This window comes from Canis lupus, chromosome 7 (genome assembly GCF_048164855.1).
Source record: "Canis lupus baileyi chromosome 7, mCanLup2.hap1, whole genome shotgun sequence".
In the NCBI taxonomy this organism is placed as follows: domain Eukaryota; kingdom Metazoa; phylum Chordata; class Mammalia; order Carnivora; family Canidae; genus Canis; species Canis lupus.
The window spans coordinates 6,827,029-6,843,502 of NC_132844.1; the positions used below are offsets into that span (position 1 = coordinate 6,827,029).

Below are 16,474 nucleotides of genomic sequence, written 5' to 3' on the forward strand. Positions count from 1 at the left end.
CCCTCCATCGGAGCGGGGCTAGCCCCGGGGAAGAGCCAAGCCTGACGGAGGAGGCCCGAGGGAGGAGGCCCGAGCTCTCACACACAGGGAGGTGCAAGCACAGCGATTAGAGGCTTCAGACCACAGAGTAGGTTCTCTCTAATTCAGTTCTCCAAACGCCGGGCAGGGCCCCCCAGTGCTCTGGGCAGGAAGGGGTCTGTGGAGGAAATGCCGTGGCGGCCCATCTGGGGACAGCCACTCAGAGGCCTCTTTCTCCACACACACACACACACACACACACACACACTCAGGCCCTGGGACAGCTGCCCTTCCTGCAGGCCGCCCCCTCTCCGCCCTCCCTGCCCTTCCTCCCGGGCCTTGCAGACCCCTTCATCCCACCCTCTCCCCTGTCTCCAGTTCTTTCCTCGTCTCCTGAGGGTGCTCTGGAACCCCCCCTTATCCCCACCCCCCCCCGCTCTCCCAGCCTAACATGCGTGGCTTTGGAGGCCTCGGGCGGAGGCCCGGGGTTGTAGCAAGAGACCGGGAGCCTTGACGCCCCCTGGGGCTCTGCCTCGGTGTCCCTTCTGGAGACTGAACACAGTCACGTTCACTAACCTCCGACTCCAAAGAGCACCTGTGGGGCTGGTCCCCAGCTTTGTGCTTCGTCAGAGGTGTGCTCCGCGCCTGGGCATACAGGATGCAGGTGACTAGACGGGGAGGGTGGGGACACTGAAGTCCAGGGGGCGGGGAAGGACCCCCACAAGGCCACACCATGTTTAGGGGCCGAGCCAGGCCCCGAAGAACCAAGCCTTTCAACACTCTCTTTGTGATAACGATGAGGACTCCGTGGTACCCAGTGCGGGCCACGCATGGGCCGCCAACAGCTCCCGAGCAACATCAAAGAAAATGAGAGCAGGACAGCCTTACACGCTGGTTACCTTTCAGGTGTAATTACCACGCCATCTAATTACACTGAGGGGGGTCATTAATACGTCACAGTTTGTTTTATGTTTTTATATGATAAAAACCAACACCCACCCACCCCCAACAAAGCAAATGAGCAAACAAACAAACAAAAAGCAGAATCAGACCTATAGATACAGAAAGCAAATGACGATTTGCCAGAGGGGACAGGGCGGGAAGACAGGACAGCAGTGAGGGTGAGGGGCAGCGGGAGGCCCAGGCTTCCGGTTGTGGAGTGAGTAGGCCGCGAGGATAAAAGCACAGCACAGGGACCACAGTCGATGGAACTGCGGTAGTGTTGCTCAGTGACAGGTGGTAGCTACACTGGCGGTGAGTATAGTGTGACACATAAGCCTGTTGAATCGCTGCATTGTACACCTCTAGTATTGTGTGTCAACTATATTTCAATTAAAAAAAAAGGAATCCCACATCCCACAGCGTTTGGGCCAATGAGCTGAGTGTGAAGAGACAACACGCTTGGCCAAGGTCTTCTGCTGAGGTGGAAGCGAGCTGCCGAACTTCACTGGCACGCTCTCAGGGGATCCACACAACTCACAGCCACACTGGAGGCCTTGTTCCCATTCCACAGAAGAGAAAACAGAGGCCCAGGGAAGCCAACTGACTCACCTAGCATCATTCAGCTAGAGACTAGACAGGGCTGGGTGCAAATCAAGATCTGTCCCATTCCAAAGTTGAGTTTCCTCTCCTACTCCATGATACTGGCTCCCCACAGAGACATCAAGGGCTTAGTCATCAAGTGACTCAGTTTCCTTTTGTGTAAAAGCCTGCTCCTGGTTTCTTGTTCACTAAGGAGAGCCCCCACCCCGCCCACCCCAGGGGCCCACCTGCACGGTAGGGCAGAGGGAGGGCTCATGGGGCGCCAGCCTGCAGGAGAGTGTTGGAGCTGAGCCTTCCTTCGGAGGAGCAAGTTCCCTCCACTTAGGAGGACAGGCCAGTCGGCCCTCTGAGTTTGCCAAACCCCCCAGGGACAGCCTCGCTCTGAAAGCTGGAAGGCCAGCCTGGGGCACCGATGGGTCAGGGCCTGGCCCACACGTGGCCCCGCCCTCCCTCCCCATGCCCAGCCGGGCTGCCCTCCAGCTAGTTGTGCAACCTTGCTATGAATAGGTCTAGGTGTGTGGTTTGGTGCCAAAGAGACCAAACTAGTTTCCTTCGGGTGACAGCTCCCTTCTGGAATTCTGGGAGGTGAGGGAGCACAGCTGTGAGGTCAGGCTGCTGACCCTCAGGCTGGGCGGTCCAAGCTGGTGGCGTGAGGGGTGGAGCCTGTGGCCAGACTGGATGGGCAGGTTGGCAGCACGATCCCCAGCGTGCTGGCACCAGGATGGCTGCTCAGCTCTCAGTGCCGACAACTCCTCCTCCCTCCCCAGCGGTCACCAGGCTGCCCGGGTCTGCCTCCCTGAGCCGCTCCCACCTCCCATCCCTCCCTGTCACCAGGCCCTCGCTACCTCAGCTGGGACTTAAAGAACCTTGGAGGGGGGAGAGGGAAAGACAGACTTGTTTGTTTGACTTTTAAAGATTTTATTTATTCATGAGAGACAGAGAGAGAGAGAGAGGGAGAGAGAGGGGCAGAGACACAGGCAGAGGAAGAAGCAGGCTCCATGTAGGGAGCTCGACGTGGGACTCGATCCTGAGTCTCCAGGATCAGGCCCTGGGCCGAAGGCAGACGCCAACTGCTGAGCCACTGAGGCATCCTGGAAAAGACTTGTAATTTCATTTTTAAGACTTTAAAAAATGAGAAGGTGGGGGAAACGGGAGTGCTATATTGTTGGTGACCTGACTTGGGAACTTGGAGGGCAATTTGGTCAATCTTGGTTAAAATCGCAAATGTATGTGTACGCTCTGGCCCAGCGATGCCAAGTTTGGCCATTAAGCCTACAAAGATTCCTACATGTGTAGGTGATATACACAGATTATTCACTGCAGATGCTGGTAATAAGCAGCGAGAAACAACGTTGTCTGTCAATAGGGGCCCATGGTTCCCTGAGCTACGATACAATAATACAGTGGAATACTACGTAACTATAAAAGTGAGGAGGCCTCCTCCCGACCGGTATTTTTTCCATGTGTGACAAAATCATTAACAAGGTAAGATGCCTGGATAGTGTGTATGATGTACTTCTTGTGTAATAAAAAGGAGAAAATAAGAATTTGTGCTTTTATAGCTTGTAGGTGCAGGAGAAATTCTGAAGGGATGAGCAATAACCTCTGAGGTGAGAGGAAAGAGGCTGAGAACCAGACAGGGATGGGAAGAAAACATCCCCTGTGTGTATCCATATGCTTTTTGGCTTTTAAATCTTGGGCCTGAATTACCTTTCAAAGTATTTAAAAATACAGTGCAACAAAAGGAAAATAATTTTGACAAAAATTTTCATGACCCAATTGCCAGATACAATGGACATTTGTCTTCTGGGGACAGGTCCTTCCTACTTGGAGTGACCCAACAGGTGCATCTCAGTGGGAAGGGCCCCTCCTCGCCTACTGGAGCAGGACTCGGTTCCCGATACCCCCTGTCAGTGGGGCTCCCACAGCTGATAACTCAGGTGCCCTCTGACTTTGACTCGGTTGGAGAAACTGAGGAACATTTCGTGTTGGCAACGGTTGAGGTCCTAAGTGCAGCGTTGAGGACAAAAATATCCGGGACACAAGAATTATTTCAATTTTTCCTTTTAGGACCTCTCCCCAGCCATAGCTTACACTGGCAGCACTACTTCTATTATGCTCTTTATTTTTTTATTATATTAATATATAAGGTTACAAGATGACAGCAATAATTACATTTCTAAGAGCGTATCTGATATGAGCGTTTTCTATATATATGAATAGCTTTTATAATTACTGTTTTAACTGATGCATAATATTCCTTTGTTCTGACGAGGTATTTCCTATACTCATATTCAAGATGTTAATAGGATGAAATTAAGGAAATCCGAAGTTATGGAGACACTGCTTTGCAATGATACTATTCACTTATCGGATTCCTTTGAAATAGTACAGCGACCTCGTAATCTCCACTTTTACAGCCCAATACCCTTCTCCCACCTTATTCCTTATTCTTTACGGTCTTAGAAGAGGAATCAAGGCCGGGCTCTGGCCTTTCCACCTTGCCTCACGTGAACGCAAGCTGTTTACCTTCCAAAATATTTAAAATTACAATGCAACAAAATGAAGATAATTTTGACCAAAAATTCCATAACCCAACTGCCAGATACAATGGATATTTGTCTTCTGGGGACAGGTCCTGACATGAAACTGTACATAGTAAAAAAGAAGAAAAAAAGAAAGAAGAAAAGAAAGAAAGAAAGAAAGAAAGAAAGAAGAAAGAAAGAAAGAGAAAGAAAGAAAGAAAGAAAGAAAGAAAGAAAGAAAGAAAGAAAGAAAGAAAAGAATGAAAGGAAGAGAAAGAAACTGCATTTATCTTTATAAAAGTAACACACTACAACTTTGATAAAGTGAAATCGCACAGAAGGTAGAGTTGAAAGCCGAAGTGCCTTGCCTGCATCCCACAGACTTAACCGTGCGTGTGCATGCGTGTGTGTGCATGTGTGTGTGTGTGCGTGTGCGTGTGTGTGTGCGTGTGTGTGCGTGCACTGGATCGGGGCTCTCGCCTCAGTTGCAGGGTCCACGGGTGCGGCGAGCTCCTGACCGTCAGCCCTCGGGCAGCTGCCCCCCCACCTCGTCCTCCCAGCGGGCCGCGCACATCATCATCTTCTGTGGGTCCAGAAGCCCCGCGCCCCCGTCTGCTCAGCATCCTCCCCGGCCGGCCCTCGTGCGCCCTCCGAGAGGCCCCTCTGAGCCGCCCCGGGCCCCGCTCTGCCCCCTTCCCCGGAGTCCGGGCCCCCTTCTGGGGTCCCCGGCAGCCGCTCTTGCCTGACTTCTCGCCCGTCTTCGGCCGCTAAGCCCCTCAGGCCGGCCGCCCGCGGTCTCCCAGACGTGCCCGGCCTCCCCGCTCTGCCCTTGGGCGCGGGCCCTTCTCCCCCGTCACCTCGGCGGCCTTCGTGGGGCTCGAGCCCGGGGCAACTCCCGCCAGCGGCCGCTTCGGGCCGGGCCGTCCGGGCCAGGGCCAGGGCCAGGGCCAGGGCCAGGGCCAGGGCCAGGGCCGAGGCCGAGCCCGAGGGAGGCCGCACCGGGAGGCGGCCGTGTCCACGTGAGGAGGGCTTCGAGGTTCTTCTTCCCGGAGTTGGGAGCGGGCATGTTTGTGGTGTTCCCAGAAAGTCCTCAGGGAGGCAGGCAAACGTGGGGTTTCGAGCCACGGTGACAGGACACACGGGAGACAGAAGCACACCCCGTCCCGGTTCAGGCCTTAGGATTGCGGGTGGCTTTCCTCTTCCCACTTCCCAAGTAGCGGGATCCAGGGGGTCGCCTCTTCCTCCCCCAGGTCCAGAAGGTTCTAGTCCTCAGAGCCAGCACCACAGCTTCCCTTACGCGGAGAGCAAAGCAGAGCCAGGGTGGGTCCCCCTCTTACCTGCACCCTTGCCCTGGGCCGCCCCCGCCTCGTCCCCCCGGGGACTGGCTGCGCCCGCAAGGGGGTGGAGTGCCCGGCGCACTGGCCCGCGCCCCACCTTCCCCTGCCTCCAGCCCCCGGCGCCCGCTGTGCTGTGCGTGACTGGGCTGCCGCGGGTCGAATTTGCTAGTCAAAGGTTTACCCGCATTACTTGAATTTGATCTGCAAAATCGAATCCCTGAGGCCTTACAGAGAGGAGTTCAAATTCTCCCTCTTTCAAGCAAGAAGCTGAAGCGGGGAGTCAGCAAGAGCCCCCCTTTATTCGTCAAAGTGGAGCAGATACCTGAGTCCAAACTCATGGGGGCAGGGCCCGGTCCTGGTCCTCCTGGTGCTCATCACAGCTGGCCCACGGCCACCCTTGGCTTAGTAATTGTTAACTTTAATCATTAACTTTAATTAGCTTTTTGGTTGAATTTTGACTTGGTTTGGGAGAACTCTGTGAATCTTATGATAGCTAGGATTAGATTTCCATCTTTAATCTTTTGGGAAAACAAAATCAAAACTGGGGAGCAATCCCGAATGATACACCTTCTCCCAGATGGCTTTGGTGTTAGAAGACGGGAGGTTTTACCTTCGTAGGTAATTAAAACAAGGACCCTTGTTTAATAGACACTTTAAGGACACTTCTGAAAGCATGACTCTCCACCAATATAAAATTCAGCCCAAAGGGCAAACCTTTAATTTTATTTTCCAAAGGGCACACGTTAAAACACTTACCTGATCTGAAATGAGTCCATCACGTTCCTTGGGACTTTGAACCCGATCCTAGGGAGTCTCTAAAACTGAAATAATTTCTTTTGTGTATTAAAATGAAAAATACCACCCAGGCTACGAGGGCTAGTTTTACAATAGGGCGGAGCTCCCCCTCACTTCAAAGAGAGGCCCTAAATGTACATACCGAGGAAGTATGTATTCTGTTTCCACGAGAGGCCTGATTTCCAATATGCAGGGGCGCTCTGTCGAGGACCCATGTTCACCTGCTGCACTCACATGAGGAGGACCTTATTAGGGCCAAAGCTTTGATAGGTCAAAATCTGACACTCCGTGAAGGCAGAGTCTACATCCCGTTCCCCTCCTTAACAGCTCCTCCAGGGCAATGTGCCTCCACGGACACCATAGTGACTATCAGCCACCATGAACAATGACATAGATCTGATCTACTTTTATTAAATTGTCTGGTTGTCTGTGGAGCTCAAAGATTGGCTGGAGACAAAGTTTGCTAGATCATTCGGTTTAGAGAGCTCATGACAGAGGCTCTCAGCTGCCTGCCTCGACCAGCCCATTTAGTAATTCCACACCAAGACCTTGACGTAAATGCAGCCCTTCCACATCTGAGGTTAAAGGGGGAGGGAGAACAAAAGACTTCTTGGAGTGAGACAGAGTGTCACTGATGCTTTATTTACATGCGTCACCATCTCTTTTACAAACTAGATTACGGTTTTAAATGGAATACACAAGGCAATATCTACAAACACCAAGGAAAGTTAAGTACTGCATCTCTATTTCATTTGGAAAGGGGAAGATTCCCAAATCAAATTGGTTTTGATTCTTGAGAAGAAAGGTGGTAGAGTTAATTCATGGCAACATATGGTTGGACAAAATCCTCAGTAAGAATGCAATATGATAGTGTTCGCTTCGAAAGAAAGGATGAGGTGCTTCAAACCAAAGTATCAACTGCTTGACTCTTAGGTGTTAGAATATGGCCATGCACCATATTTAATTCTAGTCTGAATGGGGTATGAGCAAGAAATTGAAACAGGTAAAGACAATTTTACAGATACTGTATACAGATTTTTTTTTTCCATTCATGCAACTTTTTTTTCTTAAAAAAAGTTAAACATGTGAAGCCAAAACGCACAATATATTTTTTTAATATTAACTAATTTTTCTGGTCCTCCTTCACATCTGTTTACATTTCCCGGGTACATAATGTGCTAGGACAAGTATACGAGAGAAGACTGATTGCCAGGCAATGAGATAATTTTAGAGAAATAAGTGACCAAACACACAGTTTTTTAAAGTGGCCACACAAATTAATTCCGGAGTGTGCCAGAGGCCTCAGAACCAATCACTCATCAAAGAAAAATACACACAAATAGAAAACAAGAGGAAAATATTTCATTCATTCAAACTGCGTAAAATCTTATCCACCGAAGATTTAGATCAAATAGAATATACTCTTTTCAGTTACTTGGCTGTCTGTGTTAAGATCCTATGTGCAGACGGGACTTCACAAGGGCCCCACTTTCCCCTCATTGTGCCTGCTGCCCCCAGTCTTCAGGAGAGGCTGGCTTTCTCGTACCTCTTTGCCAGTGATTGCATTTCTACAAAAAAACTCTGCTAAATCAAAAACAAAAAACACAACAGTAGGCCTAATCGTACAATGTTCCCCCAAATACATCGAGAAAAAGGAAATCAGGTATAGAGCTATCAGGGTTCTGCTTCTGCTTTCAGAAAGGGTGACATCTGTATTTCCCCTTAGCAGCCCATGGCATCAGCACACGACACACGACTGGCTGTTGGACTGCTTTCCCCTGGACGGTCTTCCCAAGAGATCCAAACGGTCCTTCTTCTGTAAGCGGGGTCCACCGGCTGTAGGTGCAGCCTGTCCCTACCGTCTTTAACCGGATCGCAGCCACCTGAAACGGCATCCTGAGACTGGACAGCGCTGTCCTGAGCTGTGAGCCATGAGGTCCTCACCTCTGGGTGGTGACGTGAGACACACACAATACCCAAACTCAACACCAAACACACACACACACACACACACACACACACACACAGCCCACCTTGTGCCACGTGTGTGTGCACAACCCTCCTGTTAACAGGAAAGACAAACTTCCGAAATTTTTAAAAAATACGTGTTTCTGCACTCATTACATTGCAGGGGATGCAATAAAGGAGATGGAGCTCGGCTCCATTCACAGTTATCGGGTGTGCTGAACCTGGCAGGCGGGTCTCACGCCAGGACAGGGCAGGCTTATGATAAAGCTCTTTTCTAACTTTGGTCAAAGGTGTCTGGTTCTGGAGCCCGAAGAGAGATATAAGAACCCCAGAGCGCCTGTCACGTATTCAACATTAGTTACTCTAATTTCCCGGCAAAAAGAGGAAGGCTCCCTAGAGCAGCGTGTTTAGAGGCTGGGGACGGCCTGGAAGAGTGCTCACCAGGATGCAAGCCTTAGAGCTGTCGGGCCCCTGGAGGCTACCGAGTGCTCCAGCTCAGAAAACTTACTGAGGGACCCGTGACACTCAGAATCCACATGGGGGCCAACAGCTGGCCCTCCTTGAAAGCAGGGTCTTGGTATAAGAGACAGAGGCCTTACACTGCACCTCGGCCCTGTCGGACCCCCGCAGCACCTGGCGAGCCTAAGGGAGCCTGGCCTCTGGGCGGATGGCCAGCTGGCAGTAGCCAGGCTCCAAGTGGCGCTGCTGTGACCCTGCAGAGGCCTACTCTTCCCTTCTTGCCAGACTCCCTCGAAACTGAGGCTGGCACTTGACTTTGTCCTGATCTCGGCTCCCCACAATGCTCTCTCTACGTGTAGATGCTACTGGCATTATTAAAAAACACAAAGCCAACCCATTTAAAGCCCCCCCCTCCACCGCCTTCATTTTCCTGATGCACTCACTCTGTGGCTGCCCTGCTCTCATACCTCCTCTGTCCCTCCCTCAGCTGTTTTAGATTAAATTATAATCTGGTTCTAGGACATTTTGTAAGACATTCTGCCTGAAATCTAACAAACACTGAGAAAAAAGGAGAATAAATGAGATGCCACATGTCCGAAAGGAATTCAACATTTTAAAGTTGAAACATATTTGAGATTTGCTTTTCTGACTCCCAAAGTAGCTCCCAGGGTCTATAAAACTGCAGAGGCAAATAGCTAATTTTGTTAGTTTGCTTGTTTCTTTGAGTTCAGGAGAGAAATTCTCAGGGCCCTCATGCTGTAAGCGCTCCGGGTTCTCCGCGTATCTGACCTCCCTCCACCCTTCCCTCCCCTCAGCTGCTGCAGCTGGGTCCCAACTGCATCCCCCACCCGGACAGCATCACCTAGGAACCCAAAAGGTAGCCTTCTTTCACTGATACCAGACAGTTCCTGGGTACAGCGGACTACCGAAGAGTCAAGGAAGTGGCTAGCATTATCATAAAGGAACACAGTAAGCAAAACGTCTGTCTCACTGACAAGCAGACCACGTGAATAGAATACATATTTTTAAAAATTATACATACTTTTAAAATGAAGATTATAAACGTGTAGCAGTTTAGAAAAGGCAATATGCTACAGGTCTACTATAACCACAATTGCACGACAATTTACAGATTCAGTAAAAGGCAGGGTGAAATCAACAGGGCCATCACTCAAACAGGACGACCCTGGCGAGGCGGGAGAGACGTGTGACAATACCAAATGGAACTTTCATTATGCTAGGAGCTGTTATCACCACCAATATCACCCCCAGAGGAATTATAAAGCAAAGGTGCACAAGGGAGCCCCTGGCGGCGGGTGGTAGGTGCAGGGGGTCGGGTGGCACGTCTGTGTTGGTGGAAGGGAGTCAGTGCCCACTGCACGGTGCAAGCGTCAGCGAGAACTCATGCAGGGAAGTCTGTGCTGAAATACTAGCCTGTATTCCTAACGTCCATGCAGAATGTTCCATTTTTGTACTGTACATGGTAAAATTTATTTATACATTTATATACCTAATGCTTTTTATGCAAAGAAAAGAGTCTTCATATATCACTTTGGAGAAGTATGCATACGCTGTGCTAATCAGAGCTTCATTACATGTACCAAAGGTGTTCCCAACTATTCGGTCTACCAAAGAGGGTAACTAACATAATCACACTTTCCAGGTTAAACAGAAAGCACCTATACAGCACCATAACTTCTTGAAAACAAAACAAAATGAAATCCATAGAAGCAGAAAAGTGGGGGAAAACAAGTCAAAACTGCCCTACCTTGTACTTCCATTGTGTCATTTGTACGATTACAATCTAAGCTTTTATATATATATTAGATTGTGTGTGTATATATATATAAAAATCAGTTTGTATGCTATTGCCTCTCACTCACACATGTCTAGTAGATCAGATTATACACAGCAAGGCTGAAAATAATCAAGGGTATTTTAGGAAAATAGTGACTCTGGTTTGTACTTTTCACACATTGCTCGCTGTAGGCTTAATGCTCACCTGTAAGTTCATTTCTTCTGCAAAGCAAAACAGGACTTTTTTTTTTCTTTTCTCCTTAAAACTAAATCCTTTAGTGGCATTTGGCAATGAGTGGGTAGCTGAGCTGATTTCTTTCTTGAAAAGATCCTAATTTCTAACCACCATACACCTTCACTATTCACTGCATTAGCTGAGGATATTGCCAGGAGACCAGAGGCCCTACTGATCTGGCAACTGCAGACCAGGTGCTGGGGGTCTCACCGCCGCCCCCCACCGCCCCCAACCACCTGGCTCAAAACGAAAACACGCTGGGTGGCATGCTGCACTCCATTCGTTGTGCCTATGCAGGGTCAGTCCTGGACTGGTGCGCACGGCAAACAGTGTGCCATTGTTCAGTTTTTAGAAAAGGATAGTTTTTCTACCAAACAAAAGAAGAAAGAAAATCCCCCTCTGGTTTATGTAATTTGTTAGTTTATGGAGTTCCGAGGGCTCAAATGCTTGTGATGCCCAAAGCCAGAATAGTAACTGGTACAACATTTCCTTCTGTTTTTAAATTTGCCAGGGGAAGGATGATTAACATTTTAACATAAAAATACTGCAAGTTAATGCATGTGAAAAACTCAGAAAGTCAAAGGAAAACAAACACAAAAACGACACTTAAAACATCCCATAAACCATCGTGATATGAATACACCACAGAATTGCCAACAGGAGCTCACGGTGTGCTCTGAACGAGGGTGGGTGGTGCTGACAGGGTGCTGTCCTTCGCTGGCAGGTGGCTCATCACCCTGTACAAGGAAGATTTTGCATACTTTATATAGAGAGTTTTGTTCCAAGGGTAAGTGCTTCACCCGGGGTAAGGGGCCATTAACAGTCTCTGCTGGGTTAGGAAAATGGTGCGGGATTCACAAAGGTGTTAAGCTGTAAACGGTATCACTGTCCACTTGCTGAGAGCAGATTTGGCAAAGGGTTTCTCTGTAGGTCTTGTGTCAGTTTGAGGGTCTGCAGAAGGAGAAAAGAAAACCAGAGATGATTAAGGACATTCAAACAGCAATCATAGGCACCACTAGGTCATGCTTCACCAGCCTCCTGTCTCCTGTCCTCACCTTCGAACTAAGGGTACTCACAGTAAAGCTGTTCTGCTACACTAGCTTCAAGTCTGAAAACCTAAGGACAAAGCATGGAGACTACTTACCTTATTTCTGGGCTTGATTACAAGATGCCCTCAAGTTGAAAAAGCCTAGAGGAAATGAGGTCAATCATTTTGGGAGGGGGTTAAGGCAAGTTAGGGGTGTTTTAGTAGGCCCTTTTTAAAAATCTTTTTTAAGGATTTATTTATTTACTTGAGAGAGAGAGAAGAGAGAGAGAGAGAGAGAGAGAGAGAGAAAGAGAATGCAACTGGGGAGAGGGAGAGGGAGAGATGAGTCCGTGCTGAGCACAGAGTCCAATGCAGGGCTTGATCTCACTACTCTGAGATCATGATCTGAGCCAAAACAGAGTCAGATGCTTAACTGATTGAGCCACCCAGGTACCCCATTAGTAGATTTTTTTAAGTTCGGGAAATTCAGGTGCAGATGGGGTTTTGCTCTAGACTTCTGGAAGGAGGGGTGTCCTAGGACATGGAACTTTCGTGATAAAACCAGAAAAGTGGAGCACCTGAGTGGCTCAGTTGGTTAAATGTCTGCCTTTGGCACAGGTCATGATCTTGGGGTCCTGGGATCAAGTTGCATCAGGCTTCCTGCTCAGTAGGGAGTCTGCTTCTCCCTCTCCCTTTCTCCCCTGGCTTGTGTTCTCTTTCTCGCTTGCTCTTGCTCTAATAAATAAATAACATCTTTTAAAAAAGTTTTAAAAACCCAGAAAAGTTGGTCACCCTAAGCAGACCAGCTAAGCTTTTCTGGCTCTCTTCCACTGGTTATACAGACTAACCGACCTTGTTCACCATCAATACCAGGGGAGGGTCACTTTCCACAAAGGCTTATTAATCAATCTACATTCTTGGGTGGAGATCATCTTGACTTCCCTCACTACTAAAGGAGTAAGCAATCTCTAAGTGGTCTTAGGAATTTTTTTTTTTAGATTAAAAGTCTGCAGAGAAAAAAACTGTATAACACACACACGGCCAAAAAACCCTCCCACAAAACATCCCTTTAACAGTTAACAACTTACTATTATTTTGCCTTCAACAGTCTTTGATGGTGACACACAAAAGAGGTCCTCTCAGACCATCTGAATTTACGTGTCTTAGCAGACTTCACATGGCCTCTGAGCCCAGAAAAGGTAAAGGATTAAAAAAAAAGTATACTCAGAGATGTACCTAAAGGAACTGACATAACAGACTTCAAGACATAAGACCTTTTGTTTATGGAGACAGTGTCAGTTGTCATGGTAGGGAAAAAAAAAATGGCTCTAGGCAGAGAAATGGATAGAAAAGTGGGAGTGAAGCAAGCTGGACCCTACCTTCTCATCAGAAAGGGTAAGCAAGTCAGGAAATGTGCACCAGAAGCTCACATACATGTTAGGCTCATCTGTCCCCTCTTTAGACCAGATATTACCGGGAGTTCATTTGGAATTTTCACAAATGTACTTATGACTTCAAACTCTTCTGTGGCTGGACTGCTTGGCAACCTTACCTTTCACTACCAATATTCACAAAGACAGCAGGGCTTAGTATTTGTAATGATACATACCCACAGTCACAAGTACCCTTGTTATAGTTCTAAATAGAAGTACTTAGGTGGTTTTATCAGAGGCAGTGACAAGAAAGAAGGAAAAAAAGGCCCCCCTCCTGCCCATCCCCAGTAGATAGTTTCCATGGCTGATGGGAATTTTTTGTTTTGTAAAGGTACTAGACAGTATTATCCTGAACTGGTTGATTTCAGAGCAAGAAAAAGCTAAAACAGAGGTTCCCGGCTGCCTCAGTCAGTAGGGCATGTGATCCTTGATCTCAGGGTTGTGAGTTCAAGCCCCATGCTGGTGTAGAGGTTACAAAAAAAAAAAAAAAAAAAAAAAAAAGCGGCTGAAATAGATACCAATCTAAGTATCCGTGAGGAATTGGCCTCTAGAGTCAGCCAGTGCTATTCTAGCTGGGACCCTCTGAGGAGTGAATGGACAGGGGTACAGACAGACATGGTTCTTTGGAAGGGGAGGATTTTTTCCTTCATGGTAACACTTCATAAGCCACAATCTAACATCACTATGCAATTAGTCATCAAGGGACTACGGTCCCCAGGTGCCAAGGGAGAAGCTGTAAAGCATTACCTAATTCAGGCCCCATCCCATCCTGGTTCCCTCTGGTATTAATTATTCAGCCATGGAAACCAGTGCACACTGGGAAGGTGACACACTTCATTCCCCAAGTACAGACGCAGAGCATGCTGAAGCTGGGTCAGCATAGGAGAAAAGAAGGCAGAGGGCACCTATAACCCCCTACATGGCATCATCCTAAGCAGAACAGGGCAGCAGCCCTGAAATCAGGGGCAAGAGGCCCACACTGGGCAGTCTGGAGCAACAGCCAACAACAATCCCGAGGCCAAATACATATTCCCTCATCAAAAGGCCCTAAATCTTCAGGGAATATCATCATTAAAAAGGAGATGCGGGAACCCTGGGTGGCGCAGCGGTTTAGCACCTGCCTTTGGCCCAGGGCGCGATCCTGGAGACCCGGGATCGAATCCCACGTCGGGCTCCCGGTGCATGGAGCCTGCTTCTCCCTCTGCCTGTGTCTCTGCCTCTCTCTCTCTCTCTGTGTGTGTGACTATCATAAATAAATAAAAATTAAAAAAAAAAAAAAAGGAGATGCGCTGATCAGGACTCCTTCCATTTCTGCAGAATGGGCTCAGGGCCCCCTGTGGCACTGAGTCCTGGTGCTCCCTGGGGGTCTCTCAGGCCATGCCTCCCAGCCTGCTCAGGAAACCTCATGTGCTTAGAGGAGAGCCAGGAAAGGAGATGCTCCGGTTCAGAGGCAGCTCTCCCAAAGACAAATGTAACAAGGAAATCCCACTCCATAGGACAGAAAGGTGACCTGTTTTCTCTGCAACTGAAAGCAAACAGACTGTTAAAATATTGTGAAAATATAAAGAAATCAGATAAAGGCTGAACAGAAATACAAGTATTCTTCTAAAAGGAACACAAGAATCACCATTCAGTAGGAAGACCTCATGATTAAAAATAGTCACAAAGAACCCAGCTCCTTATCCGCCTTAGATTTTCAGATTTTCAGCCGTTCTTTGGTGGCTCGCTGTGTGCACGTTTATCTGACTCCGTCAATGACTGAGAGAATAGAGGGAGACTTTAAATCATGACACCAGCTACTGAGCTGGGAACTTAACGATCCTCAAGATAGGGACAGGTTTCAATGAAGTCCCCATTCTTAAACGTTATTGAAAGTTAAGATATTTAAGTAAACGGAAGTCTCAGTATGCCGATTCTAAGTTTAAAAACACATCAGATTAAGCAAAATTTCTGGAAGGAAAAGGAAGTGTACAGCTGAAAGGAATTATAGCTATCACTTTGCAGTTATAGGCAATAGGCCAACTAACAATAAATATTAAAATGTCCGAAAAGACAGAAAAGAAAAGAAAAGAAAAGAAAAGAAAAGAAAAGAAAAGAAAAGAAAAGAATTGTCTTGTCCCATCAGTGACTTTCATTACTAGGGAGAAGATCCCTTCTCTTCCCCCTCCATGCCCAATAAATAAATAAGTTTGAAATCAAACTGTTGATGCAAGGAAAATGAAATGGGGAAGCCAAATGATGAGACCCGTTCTAAAAATATCTATGGATGCTGTCATCTGGTCTCTGGTGAGAGTAAGTCCCTCTATAATCTTGGCATCTGTAGGGAAGACAAGTTTCTGCCTAATTATCACCACTAAATCACATGATGTTCTAAGAAAGGGCAACGCCTCCAAAAAACTCTACACAAAACATAACAACCCCAATCAACTTTAATCTGGGAATAAAACATAGAAGTTCCTAATGCTGTCCTCCCACAACTTAACTCCACTGTGACAAATGTGGATTTCTCAGCAGTGTTTTTATCTTTTTGGCACAGAAGAAAGGAACAGGACCCTAATACCAAATATGACATGGAAGGAAAACACGCCAGTAGCACGAAACTCTCACATCCACAAATTCATGAAGGTTATCCGCTGCCTTCCTAGCTAACTAAAGATGTTTGGAGGAAGTCTGCCTGAAAAACAAAATTAAGGTGAAACACCACTTTCCCTACTCTTTAAACATAAAGATGATTTAAGCCAAACTGACAATCCCCAGGACAAGCTGGGGACTAAATATGGAACATCCAGGACAGAAAAGCTAATGAATCAATGTTCACTCAATCTGACAGGGAAACCTCACGTGGGGTGCAGAGAACAGGTGTGAGCTCCAGACCATGAGTGTTTCACCCCTGAGGAGAGAGCAAAAAAAAAAAAAGCTGGCCTGCCACCATGTCTGCTTTGCCCTCAGAGGGATCTCTGGGACACCCAATCCATCATGAGCCACAGCCATCTGCCACCATCCACCTAGGCTTTTGTAGCTGGTGTCACCCCGGGAAAAATAGCATTTCTGTGGGTCCTGGGTTGGGCAGCCATGTCTAATTTTGGAGCACCACAATGGCAGCAGTTCCCTTGGGGTCTATCTTCGCAGCCAAAACACGGAGCAGCTCAAGAAAACACCTAATGGGTGCAACACTTCAGCCTAATTTGGTAATTTTTCAGCATCTTCCAGGTGGAATGGAAGACAAAGATCTAATGGAAGCATCTGAAAGCCTGCCTGGTGGTCACTGTGACAGTAGGAGCCTGAAAGATTAAAATCTAGCCCTCTGCCTGCCGTGCTGGCCAAATAGTACCATCCTC

At 47.9% G+C, this 16,474-nt stretch overlaps 1 protein-coding gene across 7 annotated transcripts in view; it reads right to left on the bottom strand.

Moving 5' to 3' along the window:
• Nucleotides 1-6,840: 6,840 nt before the first annotated feature.
• The window catches only part of FOXO3 (forkhead box O3), a 122,486-nt gene continuing 112,852 nt past the window's right edge, over nt 6,841-16,474 (bottom strand). For all 7 annotated transcript variants that reach the window (XM_072831853.1, XM_072831859.1, XM_072831858.1 and 4 more), the window contains one exon: nt 6,841-11,627. Coding sequence is in view for 1 of the 7 variants with exons in the window: in XM_072831859.1 (XP_072687960.1) it covers nt 11,559-11,627 (69 nt within the window). In the remaining 6 variants the exon portion in view is untranslated. The remainder of the gene's footprint in view (nt 11,628-16,474) is intronic.